Source organism: Sebastes umbrosus, chromosome 8, assembly GCF_015220745.1.
Source record: "Sebastes umbrosus isolate fSebUmb1 chromosome 8, fSebUmb1.pri, whole genome shotgun sequence".
In the NCBI taxonomy this organism is placed as follows: Eukaryota; Metazoa; Chordata; class Actinopteri; order Perciformes; family Sebastidae; genus Sebastes; species Sebastes umbrosus.
The window spans coordinates 16,776,349-16,793,438 of record NC_051276.1 but is presented as its reverse complement, the minus strand read 5'-3'; the positions used below and the strand labels follow the sequence as shown (position 1 = coordinate 16,793,438).

The 17,090-nt window shown below is 39.7% G+C and overlaps 1 protein-coding gene and 1 long non-coding RNA gene across 4 annotated transcripts; one reads left to right on the top strand and one right to left on the bottom strand.

The window, feature by feature from the left end:
• Nucleotides 1–712: 712 nt before the first annotated feature.
• On the top strand, nucleotides 713–16,042 carry ddhd2 (DDHD domain containing 2). Of its 3 annotated transcripts, XM_037777404.1 has the most exons (20): nucleotides 713–994; nucleotides 2,336–2,541; nucleotides 5,472–5,664; nucleotides 7,026–7,219; nucleotides 7,370–7,459; nucleotides 7,597–7,735; nucleotides 8,195–8,284; nucleotides 8,384–8,525; nucleotides 8,656–8,864; nucleotides 8,948–9,009; nucleotides 9,133–9,252; nucleotides 9,348–9,443; nucleotides 9,915–10,091; nucleotides 10,201–10,227; nucleotides 10,694–10,849; nucleotides 11,214–11,316; nucleotides 11,419–11,580; nucleotides 11,806–11,907; nucleotides 13,484–13,652; nucleotides 13,800–16,042. In XM_037777404.1, the coding sequence occupies exons 2-20, from the start codon at nucleotides 2,422–2,424 to the stop codon at nucleotides 13,879–13,881; spliced, it is 2,433 nt and encodes an 810-aa protein (XP_037633332.1). In that variant the 5' UTR covers nucleotides 713–994; nucleotides 2,336–2,421; the 3' UTR covers nucleotides 13,882–16,042. The 3 variants fall into 3 exon arrangements, with proteins under 3 accessions (XP_037633332.1, XP_037633334.1, XP_037633335.1); XM_037777406.1 differs by lacking the exon at nucleotides 10,201–10,227 and having other exon boundaries at nucleotides 718–994; XM_037777407.1 differs by lacking the exons at nucleotides 10,201–10,227; nucleotides 11,806–11,907 and having other exon boundaries at nucleotides 720–994.
• On the bottom strand, nucleotides 5,425–6,632 carry LOC119492726. The gene is made up of 2 exons (XR_005207844.1): nucleotides 6,321–6,632; nucleotides 5,425–5,616 (listed from the first exon to the last, which is right to left on the bottom strand). It is a non-coding gene; the product is annotated as an uncharacterized LOC119492726 (long non-coding RNA).
• Nucleotides 16,043–17,090: the final 1,048 nt, after the last annotated feature.

Sequence of the window (17,090 nt, the reverse complement as noted above, 5' to 3'; positions counted from 1 at the left end):
TGAAGTCAGTTTGCCAAAAATAAACCATGAGGCAGTTAACCTGCCACAAATGGGTGTGTCTATGTCTCAAAATGTGGATTGCTCTCTCATTCACATTTCACACATACCTGGGCATATCTCAGTCCAAATCAAAGAGTAAGATTTCTGGGTTAGGCTGAACAGGTGACTTGTTTGGTATTACTACTATGCCTTGCTACACTGATTGACATTTCACCTAACATCTACAGTAGGCCTCATCTCATCTCATTATTCCTGCAAGTGTTTGACATAATATGAGTATTGCAGTGGAAAAAGTGAATATAAAATCTTCATTCGGACCACCAGCAGCATAAAATCAGTTACATTGGTAAAAAAAAAACAACAGAACCATGTAGGCTATATTTGGGCTTATAAGGATAACTCCTGCACCAAAAAAACAACCATCCAATTTACAATTAGCTACTGAATTTATGTAGAAAAGTTCTGAATGTTTACCTTCACTACATTGGTGAAATCTGAACTTTGTACGCCTCTAGTGTTGCACTGCAGAAAAACAATAATCAAGCTCATTACAGATTCGTGACGTCAGCTTAAGATCTGGGGGGCGGTGACCTGATGACGCTATGTTGCTTCATGTCGCCTTCACGTGTTACTCGGAAATTTGACTTTCATGCAGGACGGTTCTGTTCTTTTTGCCCTATAAGTGATGTTTTCGGGAGTGTTTGATTTAGAGTTTACATATCCGTAATTACTTTGTGTTACAGCGGAATATTCACCTGAAGAAAATGTAGGGTTTTAATAATTTATTGTATTGTATGTTTTAACAGTTGATTTGTCCGTTAGTGTGGTCGTTCATGAACTTTGATCTAGTAGTTCTCATATTTCCAAGGACACTTTAACTCACTGTAACCAGGCACTGTTTGACAGGAGGCTGTCTTTGGCTAGCCGAGCTAGCTTTGGTCGAGCTAAACAACAACAAACAAACCCTCTGTGTTAACTGTATGGGAAGTAGTCGGTGAGTTTAAGCTAACGACTGTCTGTTACTAGTGCTATAACGTCAACAGGATGTGAAGACGGAGAGTTTAACACTAGTCCAGTCATGGTAACTCAGATAGCCAATGTTAGCATGAACCTCAACCAACGTTCAGTTAACCCTTGGCCTCTATGATTGTTTTTGTTAAATGTTTTCTTTAAAATACACCAATAACATGAGGAATAAGCGTAAGCAGTAGCTAGTTTTGTTCAAAGTAATGTCAAGAAATCTCAAAGTGCTTACTAACTTTACTTAGCTAGCATCTTAACTCATAATATAACTACCTGACTGTTTATATTTTCCATTGCATTAAAGGTTATTGACCTGCAGCTGATTAAGCAGATGACAGTATACTCTGAGATCTGGGATTAGATACTAGTTAACAGCTCAACAACAGTTTGGTGCAGGTATCACTAGTCACTCCTTTGCAAGCTCGACAGGCACACTGCAAAAACAGCCCTACTAGAAATAAGCAAAATATTCTTAAATTTCGACAAATTTTCTTGTTTTGAGCAAAAACATCTGCCAGTGGGGTAAGCAAATTTTTACTTGGCTAGAATTCTTAAAACTAGACTATAAATCTAGACACTTTAAGACTGTAATGTGTCTTAAAACTAGAAAAAATAGGCCAACATTTTGCTTATTACAAGCAAAGAAACTGTTATGTAAGAAATGTTTACTTAAAATGAGTGTTGTGCTTTCTTGATTAAGCTGACTTTAAGATTTTTTTAATTAATTTAAGAATTTACACCTTAATTAAGATTTTAATATCTTATTAAGAAAAAGTTATATATATTTTCTTAAAATGAGATTACTTTTCTAATGCAAAACTTGCTTGTCAAGATTATATTTCTTTTTAGGCAAAAAATAAGAAAAAAATCCTAGAAAAAAGGCTTTTTTTACTTTCTTAAAAATCCTTTTTTTTCAGTGCAATAACATGTTATAATAGGTCTGATGGTCTGACAATAACCTGATATTTTCAGGTGGAATTTCATTTCATTCTCACTGTGCAATATCATTTTCCACTTGTGCAATTTTGTTAATAATCTGTTTATTGTCAATACTGTATAAACTGCTCCTATTTTTATACTTCCTTCTATTTAAATGGTTCATATTTTGTTACACTTTGTTTAGCTCTTCTTTTTTTTTACTGTGTTAGCTGATGCATCTCGTTTTTTTGCACTCCTTTGCATCTTTGCATCCCCTTTGCTGCTCTACACTGCAAATTTCCCCACTGCGGGACTAATAAAGTAATATCTTATCTTATCTTATCTGATCTTATCATATCTTTAAACCTAATGTTTGTTCTCATTCTGTGTGCAGCTGGGTTGTTACAAGTCCTGTGTTTGTGTGACTCCCTGCCCCCCACCTCAGGTCAGAGCTGAGGGTTGGGGTCAGGTCTTGGGCTAATGTCACACAGTCCTGGTGAAGAGGGGGGTCTATCTCAGGCAGCCCCAGACGCCAACGCCCAAGAACTGTTGGACATCCCCACTCAGACTGTGGCGACAGGGAACACACCTGAAGATCAGGTGAGGGTGCATGTGTGATTTTTTTTGTATGGGTGTAACCGTGTTGGTTGTCAAAGTCTGATTCCTGTAGCTCCATGATTGGGGTTAGGGTGTAGATAAATAGATAGATAGATAGATAGTAACTTTATTGATCCCGAGGGAAATTCAAGTTTCCAGCATCACAGTTCCATAGTGCAAAACATGTTAGTAAAAAAGTTAGTAGTGCAAAGTACAAAGTACACAAAAATATACCAGATATCAAAATACAAGGAGATGAAGAAAACTGTAAAATCTGAATATATGGCAGGGTAACAGCTGTGATACACGACTATTAAAAAAGTGAATATAGTGCATTATTATCTGTCCTGCAGACCGTCGTCCTTCGAGTGAGATTTTCATGTCTTTTATATTATAAAGTAGGTTTAAGTACTGTATAAATACTGTGAAAGTATCAAAACACTCAATCCACAAAGAAATACACACAGCCCGTATTCAGAAACTGTGCTTTTGAAACAACCTGTCAGGATTTTTGTCCATTTGTGATGTCACAAATCTACAATATTCAGACCATTTCACAGTTTTAAACGTAAGCATTCTATATGTGTCCCAGTTTATTTCCTGCTGCAGTGTATGTGAATGTCATCAGCTGACAGGAAGTACACATGGACCCAAGCTGTTGCCTAGCAACACAATTCTGTTGTAATGCACTAAAACGGAGCATTTCAGACAGAGAGTAAATACAGGTATATTCAGGCAGACTATATGAGAAACATAAAGTTTTTTTTTTAACATTACAGCATGTAAACGTGTTCTAGTAGAAACATAAAATACAAGTATGAAACTGAAAATGAGCACAATATGTGACCTTTAACACAGACATACAGATCTCAGAGTGGTATGGACTTTTTTCATTACAAAAGGATAAGTTGTAAAAAATGGTAAAAATGGAAAAAAAACTCAATTGGTGAAGTTGACAATGAATCATTGATGTTAATTGTCTCAAGAAAAAAATCTAAATCTATGGTGCTGTGCAGAAAAAAGACCCAGTGAGTTTGACCTCTCAGAGGTATCATGATTTTGCAGTACACTGTCAATGGGTTATCTACATTAAAGATTATTTTCAGTCCTTTCATCATTTCTCATTGATCAGCTGCAGGGACACAGAAGGCTGCTTGGGTCCTAGTTGTGGATTAAGGTACACTCTCAATGTGTTACCTCCAATTAGGTCTATTTTCAGTCCTGGCCTAGGTTGATCTGTGATCAGGGAAACCCTAAGAGGTTTAAGCTGGCACTGAAAATTTGATAGAAGCAACATTGTACCTCTATGCAACAAACCATGACACCTTGTACAGTTTCAAGGCCATGCCAGGATTGAAATACTCTGTCACAAAAACAGTAGTGTTAGAAATATTATGCACTCCTCCCAGGTAAAAATGTGCAAAGGCTTTATAAAAACTGTCCTCCTGTCCTCTCAGGCAGAAATAGCTGCTGCATTATTTTCCCCTTGCTGAATGATAGCAGGTAAAAGTAGAAGCGGTGGGCTTGTGGAGGGGCTATAGATGGAAGTCACATACTCTCCCTCTTTAAAGGGTAACTTCAGTATTTTTAAACCTGGACCCTTTTCCCCATGTTTTTATGTTTAACTGACTAATAGGGACAACAATTTCTGAATTTGGTCCAGTATTGAGGGAGAACGCTGTAGATGGCAGCTGCTCACAGGCTGCAATGTGGTGCTATTGGGGCAATCTGGTTCTGTCATTTAGGTCCACTAAAAGTGCTTGTTTTTGCCTTGACAGACTCTGATTGTTATTATCAGTGTCTGACATTATGGAAAGAGTCTCTCTATAGGAGAAGTCTCATTGTGAAATCTCGCAAGGTGATGTGTTGCTGGAAGACAATGGTGGAAGACATCCATAGTGGAAACGCGATGGGCAGCTGGTCAGAGTTTGTTGTGTTGGAGTACAGAAAGCGTAGCTTAGTGTTATCTAAAAGATTTTCAATGTCATGGCTGAACATTTAGATGATTTCCACAATGTGGACGAGGTCTTTGAATTCAATGATCATCCGTATTTATTTGAGCAAGAGTATACGGATATTCAGATTTCACAACGAGACTTCTCCTTCAGTGGTACTTGGACACAATAACAAGTAAACCGGATCAAGCGAAAGCTAAGAAAAACATTTAATTTTTCTGTAGGGTCCTTTTCATAATGTTGTCAGACAACAGACGTTACATTGACGCTGCTCAATTGCCCTCGGAGCTCGTTTCACGGCTGCCGGTTATCCCTAAATACTGGACCAATTTCAAAAATTGTTGTCCCTATTAGTCACTCAGACACAAAAAATATAAATAAATTTAAAAACTGTAAACTGTAAATTATAAATTAAGAATATTATAAATCACTGGAAGGTTAATCTTCTAAAGGAACTTTGACTGTATTTATGTTGCATGACACCAAGCAAGGTATTACTTGCAAGGAGATCAACACGATTTAGTTCTTAGGAAGGACGCTTGTTGTTGTGTCAAGCAGTGGCAGGCTCTGTCTTTCAACACGCTGAAACAGGAGCAATGGAGTACCAAATGTGTTACTGGCAGCATTGTTTGTGAATGAAAGATATTCCACTGAATAAAGGTTGTTTACAAGCGGTAGCTGGATCATTTGTGGAAAGAAGAAGAGACAAGAGACAGCTTGTAGAGGAAGAAAGAATAAAACAGGGCTTTGTGCGTCTGGCCAACGGGAGGCCTAATCCTTTCCTGTCCGACTGTCCTTTTCTTTGTCTCGTGGTCTCAGGTTCCTTGATAGGAGCTTAATGGAAGGACACAGACTTAGCTCAGACTTCTATATTTACTTATTCTGGAAGCTACAGAGTTGACCGGTGGCCAGGTGCATGCACAGGTGTATATAGCATTCAAGAAAAAGGTTTATTGATTGAGGATATTTTTTCTCCAGGTGTCGCCTGCGGTGGATGAAGCCTCTCCTTGTTCCACGTCCTCCTTTGAGATGCTTGACATGGAGTCGGTCCCAGCTCCTTATAAAGAAGTGCAGCCTCACTGGTTCTTCTGTCGACGAGCCGATGACAACACCTCCTGGCTTCCTTTCAGCAGAGAAGACTCTGATAAACTAGAGAATGCCTGCAACACTGGTAAGGACGTGTACTCTACATGAACATTATACACCGATCAGCCATAACATTAGGACAGCATGGGCACCCTGACCGGTCTGCGGCTACGCAGCTCCATACACAATAAACTGCGATGCACTGTGTGTTCTGACACCTTTCTATCAGAACCAGCATTAACTTTTTCAGCAATTTGAGCTACAGTAGCTCTTCTATTGGATCGGACAACACGGGCCAGCCTTCGCTCCCCACGTGCATCAATGAGCCTTGGCGGCCCATGACCCTGTCGCCGGTTCACCGGTTTTCCTTCCTTGGACAACTTTCGGTAGGTCCTGACCACTACAGACCTGGAACATCCTACAAGAGCTGCAGTTTTGGAGATGCTCTGACCCAGTCGTCTAGCCGTCACAATTTGGCCCCTTGTTAAAGTCACTCACTTCCTTACTTGCCCATTTTTTCTGCTTCCAACACAAAGTTCAAAGTTCAAAATATTCACTTGCTGTCTAATATATCCCACCCACTGCCAGGTGCCATTGTAACAAGATAATCAGTGTTATTCACTTGGCCTGTCAGTGGTCTTAATGTTATGGCTGATCGGTGTATACTGAACCTGTACATTATGTATAAAAGCGTGTGTAATTATGTCAAAAGTTTCTAGTGAGAAGATGTCAAAACATTACTGTTGCCAGCAATGGCCTGGTGCCAAGTAGGTTGCTTTACTCTCTTGACAGGACTTGCTCAACGTTACAAGCGGCTTAACATCGAGTTTCAGTTAGTTCAGTTTCAGGCCGGTTTTAGGTGAGGCTCATTATGATCAGTATCTGATACAGTACCTTTGTTGTTTACATTCATTTAGAGTTGGCATCCATGATATTCATATTTAAAGTTCTAGAGTTCTCGTGTAAAAATGATGCGTTGTATTCCTTTAAAATATTGAATATCTACTGTATATTGATAATTAATCACACACATCCCCCACCCAAAGGAAAAATATAAACAACAGTGAATAATTTCCAAATAATTTTAAAATTTGACTTCTCACACATTCTATATCAGGGCTCCCTAAACAATCAAAGTTCTTGTCTTTCCTTTGACAATACATGTCTTTCCAAAGCGAGAGAGGATTGCAGTTCCTTTGCTCACATTCCTATACAAGGTTTGTCCATGTTATTCCAGGCGAGTACACTTAACCTCCTTGTGTTGCTGCAGCTGCAGAAGTCCAAAGCCAGTGAGCAATGATCACTGCAAAATAACAACATAGTTCTATGGGTAAAGTCCGGGTTAATAACTTTAACTTGAAAAGGAACTTCTTCATCAATTACATGGCTTGTACATACAACAACCTTCATTCAGAATCACTGTGCATGTGTGTGTTTAATGTGCAGTAGGAGACGAGGAGGATGAGGTGGTGATATCTGTGGATGGAGAGCGGTATGACGTACATGTCAAGGAGAGGAAGCGCTACGCTGTGTACTGGGAGCAAAGCCCCACTGAAGTACGCCGCTGTACCTGGTTCTATAAAGGAGATAAAGACACCAGGTTCATGCCTTACCCTGAGGACTTCAGCAAGAGTCTGGAGGTAGTCTGACACTGAACGCTCACCATCACACTGCTCATTCCTACAACTTTTGACTTTATTCTCTTCCTATGTATATAATATCTTCCTCACTTACTCCTTTCGTATCTGTTGGTCTTTGATTCCTTCCCCTCCCTTCCTCCAATATTTCAGGAGGCCTATATGATAGCAGTGACCTTAGATGAATGGAAGAGGAAACTAGAATTTCCCAATGGAGAGACTGTCATCTTACACAATCCCAAAGTAAGGCCTGCTTTTAAAATATCATTAAGGGCACTATAATTAAATACATGACTAAGCCACACCGTGGCTTTTCTGAGTATATATTAAATTAGGTTCTAATAAGCCCCTTCTCCTTCATTTCCCTGCTCCTCTCTCAGCTGATAATGCAGTATCAGCCAATAGGATCGCAGGAAGACTGGGTGTCCTCCCCCTCGTGGGTGTCCTCCCCCTCGGAGCAGACCCGGCCTCGAACAGTCAAGAGGGGAGTGGACAACATCTCTGTAGAAATACCTGATGGTATGTATCTACCAGGAAGAAATATACTAGAATATAGGCTCATTTATAGAGCTGTGCAATATGGAGAAAATCAAATATCACAATATTTTTGGCCAAATATGTCGATATCAATATGGTGGCAATATTGTAGGGTTGACTATTGGTGCTTTCACTAAATATTCAAACAATGAGATTTTTAATAAATAATCATCAGTGATGAGGATGTATTGACCAAGTGGGTAAAGGCAAATAATAGAACAGCTAATAGTCTGCTAAGTTCAGAAAATTACATCACTGAACTGTAATGTAGGCTTTAAAACCAGGAAAAGACCACACTTGTGCCATATTACGATATCTAAGACGATAAGACGATATCTAGTCTCATATCACGATATTGATATAATATTGATATATTGCCCAGCTCTACCCATTTAAAAAAGTATTAGTACAGTTTACACTTATTTCTGTACGTGTTCCCAGGTGAACCAGAAAAGGTGGACCACCTTGTCTTTATGGTCCATGGCATCGGCCCTGCATGTGACTTGCGCTTCAGATCCATCATACAGTGTGGTAAGTGTGACTTTATATATATATATGTGTGTGTGTGCTTTGTATATATGCATATATTTATATGTATTTATGACTCCTTTTCTTCTTATCTCTCTCCAGTAAATGACTTCAGGAGTGCTTCCCTATCCCTCCTGGCCTCTCACTATAAGCAAGCTCAGCAGGATGGCCAGGTAGGAAGGGTGGAGTTCCTCCCAGTCAACTGGCACAGCGCTCTACACGGGGATGCCACTGGTGTGGACGAGTAAGTATGGAGAGATAGAGAGTGGACAACACAAGTTCCCTCTGTTGACCAAGACTACGTAGTATGTCTCCAATACTTGGTAATAATAAGTTGTGAAACTCTGTCTTCCCTCCCTTCCCCCACTGTTCAGGGACATCCAGAGGATCACTCTACCCAGCATTAGCAGGCTGAGACATTTCACCAACGACACTCTGCTGGACCTGTTTTTCTATAACAGCCCCACCTACTGCCAGACCATAGTGGACACAGTGGCTTCAGAGATCAACAAGCTCCACACCCTCTTTAAACAGAGACACTCAGAGTTTAAAGGGGCCATTTCAGTAGTGGGCCATAGCCTGGGTAAGACATGTATAAACAAAAAAACACACACACAGTCACAAGTCATTGAAATGCTGAATTTCAACTCATCTCTCGTTCCTCAGGTTCTCTGATCCTGTTTGACCTGCTGACCAATCAGAGGACTGGATCAGATGCCAGAGAGGGGGTACGATATTATTCATAGTAAAAGATAACAGTATTAGTATCATCAGTATACAGATACAAAGATTACACGTTTCTCTACATGTAGATAAGAAAATCCCCTTCCCTTTATCTCCCTGTGCTTTAGGTGCCCTCTGGTGAGCCTTTTCATCTGAACTGTGACACACTGCAGCAGACTCTGACCAGACTCGGCCTGCAGCAATACCTGGATACGCTACAGGCAGAAAACCTAGACCTGGAATCACTGGTAACACACACACACACACACACACACACACACACAAAGGACATGCATATTCAAGTGTAATACGTAGTTAAATACTTATGGATCTCCTCCTTTAGGCTCTTTGCCAAGACGGTGATCTCAAAGATTTAGGAATCCCCCTTGGACCTCGGAAGAAGATCCTGAACTACGTCAGGAGGAAATGGCTTTCAGAGGTCAGACAGACTGAAACTATACTGAGTTTTCTTATTTTGGAACGTATTACCATTACAACCTTTTTACGTTAATATGTTTCTGGGGTCTGGGCTTCGTCTGGATGAAATTTAGTTGGATGCTTATAATGCTTGGCATTAATCTACTTCCTATTTTTGCAAAACAATTCACATGATTCCACACTAAACTTATTTTTCCCGTGTGTATGTGTTTAAACAACCATTGATGTGGATTGTTTGTCTAATGCTGGCTATGTGGCATGTTTTTATATGTACTTTTATATTCCATGGTAGGATGAAACAATTTAAGGGAACTGGTTTACTGTAGACAACAGTGAAAAAACAGGTTGTTTGATGCTGCTAATTTCAGTTATTGCCAGCTCCTGATTTGCTTTCCAAATGATAGTAACCATAAAAAGTATCTACAGTTCAGATATTGTTTAAATAACTTTTTATATTTCTCAATCGAAACAGGGTTGTAAGACGGGGGCAGTACGTCTGCCACCAGGGTTGCAAGTTCCACCTCAAGTGACCAGCGATGGCGATGGTAACCAGTCTCCAGGATTGACGATGGAGCCGCCCCAGTTCCACAGGGCGCAGTCTGTCACCAATTCTGTAGACTACGAATACTTTAACGTCGGCATTGGACAGGTACTACAAATGGACACAGACATATAAAGTTTTGCTTGGGAGTACCAGTAGATAAAAGCTTTGATGCATCACCTTCCTGCTTCTCTCCTCCCCCCGCTTGCCTGGACAGACCAATGGAGGCATAGCCAAGGGACAGGTGTGTCTCACATGGTGTCCCCATGCTCTCAGGCTCTCTATGATCTCACTGTGCCCGGGGGTTCTTTTCACATACAGTCTGGTCTGATCAGGGAAAACTCAAGGCGACTTGAATTATAGTTGCTAATTTATGAGCAGTAGGGTTTCCATGGCTAAGTCAGATTGTGCTGATGTGATTGAAGCTACCATCTTTGTCCCATTGAGTCACACCACCCAATATCACACTCAGTGTCTGTGCTCATCCAGTCCTGCATGAATGGTCAGCTCCCTGGTCTCCTCTTTACCTGCTGTCATACACCCTGGCTGTTGTCTTGATGTCATGAAATGTAGTTTAAATGTTTAATGTAATCACCATAGTTAAGCGTTTCCATCTGTCTGAATAGCTGTGTCTTCTTAGAACAAAATCTGTGTTAAAATCACAACATTTTTTTAACTAATTTAATACTGACCCCATCCTCCCTCCACAGGTATCCATTGATTACCCACAGCTGGCTTTCCACCCTCAAACATTTTTTGCTTTTGGCTCTCCTATTGGAATGTTCCTGACCGTCCGTGGGCTCAAACAAATCGATCCCAACTACGCCTTCCCAACCTGCAAGAGCTTTTACAACATCTACCACCCGGTGGGTAATCACATATTTAATGCATCGGCCCATTCAGGCACACATCCTGCACTCAGCCCACAAAAAGGGATAATACCTGCTTTTATCTGCCACAACTACAGTTTGACTTTTTTTTTTTTATCAAACAAAGAGACATTAACAGGGCAGCTCATGTTGGAAATTACAGATGTAACCGCAGCATTGAAGTAACATAATGACAAGAATACTAGTAGAAGTTTCAACACTGAACTTTTGGCATCAATAAACATGCGGATGTGCTAAAGAGAACTCTTAGTAGAAAATAAAGAAAAATATGTTGGTGTCATTTATTAGGGTCATCTATTAAAAGTTACCTTCATCTCTTCCCCTGTGTATTGCTGTGTAGTATGACCCTGTGGCCTATCGGTTGGAGCCGATGATTGTAACAGAGGTGGATCTGGAGCCCATGCTGATCCCTCATCATAAAGGCCGCAAGAGAATGCACCTGGGTATGGATGTCTGCCTCTTTCACCTTGTCTTTGTGAACACTATTGTGGTGTGGGCTTTTATTTAATAGGGTTGATGATAATCTTTTTTCTATTTTCTAATAGAACTAAAGGACAGCTTTACCCGTATGAGCATGGATTTGAAGAACAACGTTTTGGGATCGTTACGGACGGCATGGCAGTCCTTTGCCAGAGTGCCAGTTGCTGCACTGCCCCCGGTGGATGCAAGAGACACTACAATAGAGAGAGACCTTCAAGAGCCACAGGGTAGAAATAGCACTTTTATTTGCCTTTGTGTATTTGTGGATGATTTGTGTGTGTCTGTGTGTGTGTGTGTGTGTGAGTGAGCATTCTTCAGAGTGTGTCTAACCCAGTCTCCTTATACTCCTCTCACCTCTCTCTGCATATTGCCACCCTCCCCTCCCCTCTTCTGCCCTATCTGGTGGTTGCTCCTGCCTTCCTCACCCCTTACCACTTTACCTTGAACCTCAGCCTCAGCCACTTCTGCTTCTGCTAAGAGGGAAGAGAAAAGTGCTGATTTTTGGACTAAAATACTGGAGTGGCCCAGGGCCCTTCATAAGCATTACTTCCAAGGTAAGCCAGGATAGTCACTTGGCTAGAATATATGAGAAAAACGAGTAAAGCTAGCTTACTTGTAGTTTTGCAAACTGGTTTTCTCTATAAACTGTAAAACGTACAAGCCTGTATAAATTTGTCTTTCTTTCTGCGTGTTCCATTTAATTTCCCCGGTTTCAAATCTGGAAAATAAACATGCACAAAAGACGCAAAACTAAATACTTTCATTACATGTTTTAATGATTAAAATGATGCTACAATACCTGCAGAATTTATATATTAAAAAACCTGGTGGTACTCAACTACTGTGGTTTACTTTGAATCGTCAGCTCCTTCACAAAGATCAAATGTTATGTCGTGTATGTCTTTATTGCTGCAGGCTCTCACCTCTGCTCCTCCCCCCATGCCTAACTACACTACTACTGCTGTACATCCAATCTTCAACTCATTTTTTAATTTACTGACACCCCCTTCAGGCCCTTCCCCCCCTCTCCTGCTGACAGTTCTGATTGGTTGAATTTATTGACTGCTTCACTGATCATCAACATCAGAGGCCACCTGAGTAACCGGTTCATGGCACACTCTTGTATGTGCTGTGCAAATAGGACGAGTTGAATATTAGTGATTGCAGTTGTTTTGTTAACATTAGTTCAACCAGCAGGTGATGTCAGTCATCAGTAGCAGGTCACCTACAGTAGCTACATGCCGGTACAAGTCTTGCCCCGTTCTACAGCACCATGTACTTAGTCTGTCAGTTCATGAAATGGGTCACAGGAATACAGCTGCTGTAAGAACAGGCTGTACATTTAGTTAGACGATACCTTTTTTGTTTTACTTTTCACTCTCTATACGTTAAAGAGGACTCCTACAACCTTCACTTGTTGTATACAGTATAGTGGTGCAAGATCCCAAACATGAGACTCTTTAGGACATATTACAATTTAATTCATGTGTAAGATTTTTATCTTTTAATATCAGAATTACAAGCCAGTAAATGCAGAGGTAGATTGTCTTAAATAGTCATTAAAACAGTATGGGAAACCAACAGCCGGCAGTTTAGATTAAATCAGCAGTGCATTAGGTTTTTGTGGAGATCACTGTTAAAACAACAACGCATTCGTAACATACCAACAAACATACCATTCACTCGTCACAAAATGGACCCACCTTACTGACATTTACTCCACTTGCACCTATGGGTGAGTGCATATCAGGTCAGAGGCAAAAAGTTGGCACCTCTATGATCAATTGATATAGTAGACATCTATTCAGTGCTAATCAAAAAAACTGTCATTAAATGACAAGCTAATATAACCAGTTCTCTAAAACACCTGCCGTGCAACCAACATCTTTAGTAAACAAGTCCTTACCTATAAAAGCATTACGCAATGCTATTCGAAACAGTCACAAACTAAGACTGTTTTTGGTGTTGTTATCCTATCACAGTATATTCAGCAGCCACTCTCTTATTTCCTGTCAATTATCTGCTCTGTTCTGGTTTTCAAAACAGATAGCTGCCTCTGGCTATTGTCTTTGTTTGTGTTGTCTGTTGCCTGCCGGTACAGCTTCATCTTTTTTAATTCTGTCCTTGCAGGAGTGTGTGAGGAGGCAGAGTCCTCGGAGTCAGCGGAGCAGACCGAGCAGCCTGAGATTAAAGTGGGTATGTTGAACGGAGGACGAAGGATCGACTACGTACTTCAGGAAAAACCCATCGAGAGCTTCAACGAGTACCTGTTTGCCATCCAGTCTCATCTGTGTTACTGGTGAGTCATGCATACCTGTGGAGGGGTGGACCACAGTTCTCTTTTGTATTGAGTGCTGCTGATATTATCTCTTTGTTGTATCTCGTTTTACTTCCCTGATTTTGATCTACCTCAAATAAAGGATGTTTTCCCCTCTCTGTCTGTTAGGGAATCTGAGGACACTGCTCTCCTGCTGCTGAAGGAGATCTACGACAAGCTAGATGTGGCCATAGAACAGCCACAACAATAATAACGTTTTATGAATGTAGATTTGCTTTTTAACTTGACAGTAAGTTGAAAGTGAGAAAATGAAGGACAGCTGTCAGAGCCAGAGGCCGCACAATCCTCTTCCAGAATGCCTTACCGTCTGGGCGTTACCTGACTGCCCCGCCCTCTCCTCCATTAACAATGGAGACTGTTTGGCTGCAGTCAGGTGATCTTGGTTCAGATATGAAAGTCAACCTTCATTTGAGGGAGTGGTGGCTTCTTGGTGCTGCCTGAACTCCCACTGCAGGACTGCATTTGGTGTCTGTTTCAAATCCAGCGAAACATCACCGTCATGCTCCTGGTCGCACTTTTCTGTTTGTTTTTTTTTGAGTAATTCTTTACTTTACTTTGCACTTTCCAACATTGACATATCATGCATACAGCTGCAGCTTAATAATACTGAAAAATAATCCTCATGATAATCAGAAGACACACCAAGCACTTCTTCAAATATGGAAAACATCAAGTTGTGTATCAAGTATAATTTTTATCACATTGGATTACAAACTGGAATTCATCCCAAGCTGGTATTTCTATGTATTTGACAACACAAATACATTAAAAAATCCCAGAATATAATTAATAGATATATGAATAGATTGTAATCTATAAATGTATATATTCCCCTGCCCTGTGTACAGCCTCCAAAAATCTGAAATGTAGATCTATAATTCGAATTAACTATAAGTCTGTTCAACAGGCATCTCTGTCCGACCCTTTAAACTTAAAGCTCTCCCTTAGCCTAGCATCAGACCGTACCTTTATAAATAAGCAAGTCCGGTGGTTTCATTTGGTGACTTTAAACTGTTTACCTTCTGAAGGACTCTGTAGGTTGATATTTTGTCGCCTGGCAGCTATATTTTCTTTCTGTCAACACAAAAGGCCACTTGAAACCCAAAGCTGCTACTCCTACATTTGTGCAATATAACAATAATGCTGATGTCGTTTATTTTTCATTTCCCAGATGTAGTCCTGTACTGACCCTGTCACTGAAAGTGAACTTCATCCTGCCTTCTAATAGTATTTTTATTTCACTTGCAATATGATTTAGGTTGATCATATCTACACCTCTATCTAAAAGAAGCGATCCTGATGAAGATTTGAATCAGAAATGAAGTAGAGATATGCAGGTGCTTGAAAGGACAAGCTGGTTGTCTTTCCATAGTGTGTGTATGCATGTACTGTATGTGTGTGTGTGTGACTACAGTATGTATGTTATAAACCGTACATTTCCACTTTCTCTCCCCGAGGTCTGTGCCATTCCTCCTTTACCACTTTTGACTCACAACGTATCTTTCTGTGATTCCTAACAGCAGTATATTGTTTATCCTAGAATATGGCTCATTTCAATACAGAGTCTCATCTCACATTCTGACTTTTGTATAAACCAAGGGCCAAATGGTACATGTTTCTCTTTGTATCAAGGTATTATAAAATCATTTTCTGCATTGCATGCACTTCTTTGTTTTGTAAGAGCAGGGTTTATCAACATTTTCTGGTCGTGACACAAAATGTTAATAATTCTCATGAACCCAGCAATAACAGAGTTGTCACATTGAAATCATATACATTTGATTTAAAGAACATCATTCATAGATTATATAGAAATTATGTTTCAAAGCATATCAACTTATTTTATATAAAAATATACGCAACAAATATCAATATATCAATGTTATATATATCACAAATCTGCACCATTGAGCAACATGGGGTCCAGACTACAAAGTTGAGAAACTCTGTGTTAGAGTGATGACTCCTATGTTATGCACTGTGAGGGCACCACTGCCCCCGCCACCAAAGCTCTGCCCTGTGTCTCAGTTAGCCCTCTGGGTGTAACATCTGCACAATACATGAATTAATCAAATGGGGTTGTTCAATTTTCCTCCTTTAGAAATGCGCTGAATTCTAAATGATCATGTTGTCGTTTCCTTGAACTTCACCACCGTTTGTGTCATTTTTAGTGTCTAAACAGTAAAACAGGACTTATAATGGTCTCCTCTTCCTTACCATAACTACTGTTTTTGCACTTGATACTAAAATGTTGATACATACTAAAAAAAACAAATGTCCTCCTTTCTGAATGCATACCCTATGAATATGGTAACACATTGTATGTGCCATAATAAAATATTACAAGTGTCTTCTTGTGTTCTTTGATTCTGGATTTGAAAACTCAATAAATTCACCTGCAGCCCTTTTGGGGACTGTATCATGTTGGATGTTGTTACATAGGACATCATTGACAGCCTAAAAAAAAACTACATAATTACCGTATATTGAGCTTCTTCTAAATCAAATTGGATAACTTACAAAATGAAAGTCAATCACAAGCAAACTGTGTTGGAAAAATGTTGGTTGCCCCTCTCTTAGCCACAGGTTGAAAAACGCATCAAGTTTGGATCTTGAGAAACTCACATATATAGTTAGGAAGAAAGCTGTGGAGATTTATGAGATCTGGGAAATGTTTTTGGAATTTGTTAAAAAATTGAAGACAAGACATTGAAGAGGCACTAGAAGTGTGAAGTTAGAGTAAAAATTACATCTATTGTGAGGAATGTGTGCTGTACTTTGTTTTATGTTTGTGACCATATTCTTAAAGGTCCCATATTGTGCTCATTTTCAGGATCATACTTGTATTTTGTGTTTCTACTAGAACATGTTTACATGCTGTAATGTTAAAAAAAAAAATATTTTTCTCATACTGTCTGTCTGAATATCCCCGTATTTCCCCTTTGTCTGAAATGCTCCGTTTTAGTGCATTTCAACAGAATTGCAACGGATTTGCAACAGAATTGCGTTGCCTGGCAACAGTTTGGGTCCATATTTACTTCCTGTCAGCTGATGTCATTCACATACACTGCAACAAGATATAAACTGGGACGCATTTAGAATGTTTACATTTGAAACCCTGTAATGGTCTAAATATTGTAGATTTGTGACATCACAAATGGACAGAAATCCTAACGACTTGTTTCAAAAGCACAATTTCTGAATACGGGCTGTGTACATTTCTCTGTATATTGAGCGCTTGGATACTTTCACAGTATTTATATAGCACTTAAACCTGCTTTATAATATAAAAGATATGAAAATCTCACTTTTTACAATATGGGACCTTTAATTTAATTTATTTAATTTATATTTATTTATTTTTATATTTATTTGCTTCTTAATATTTTCATTGTAAAT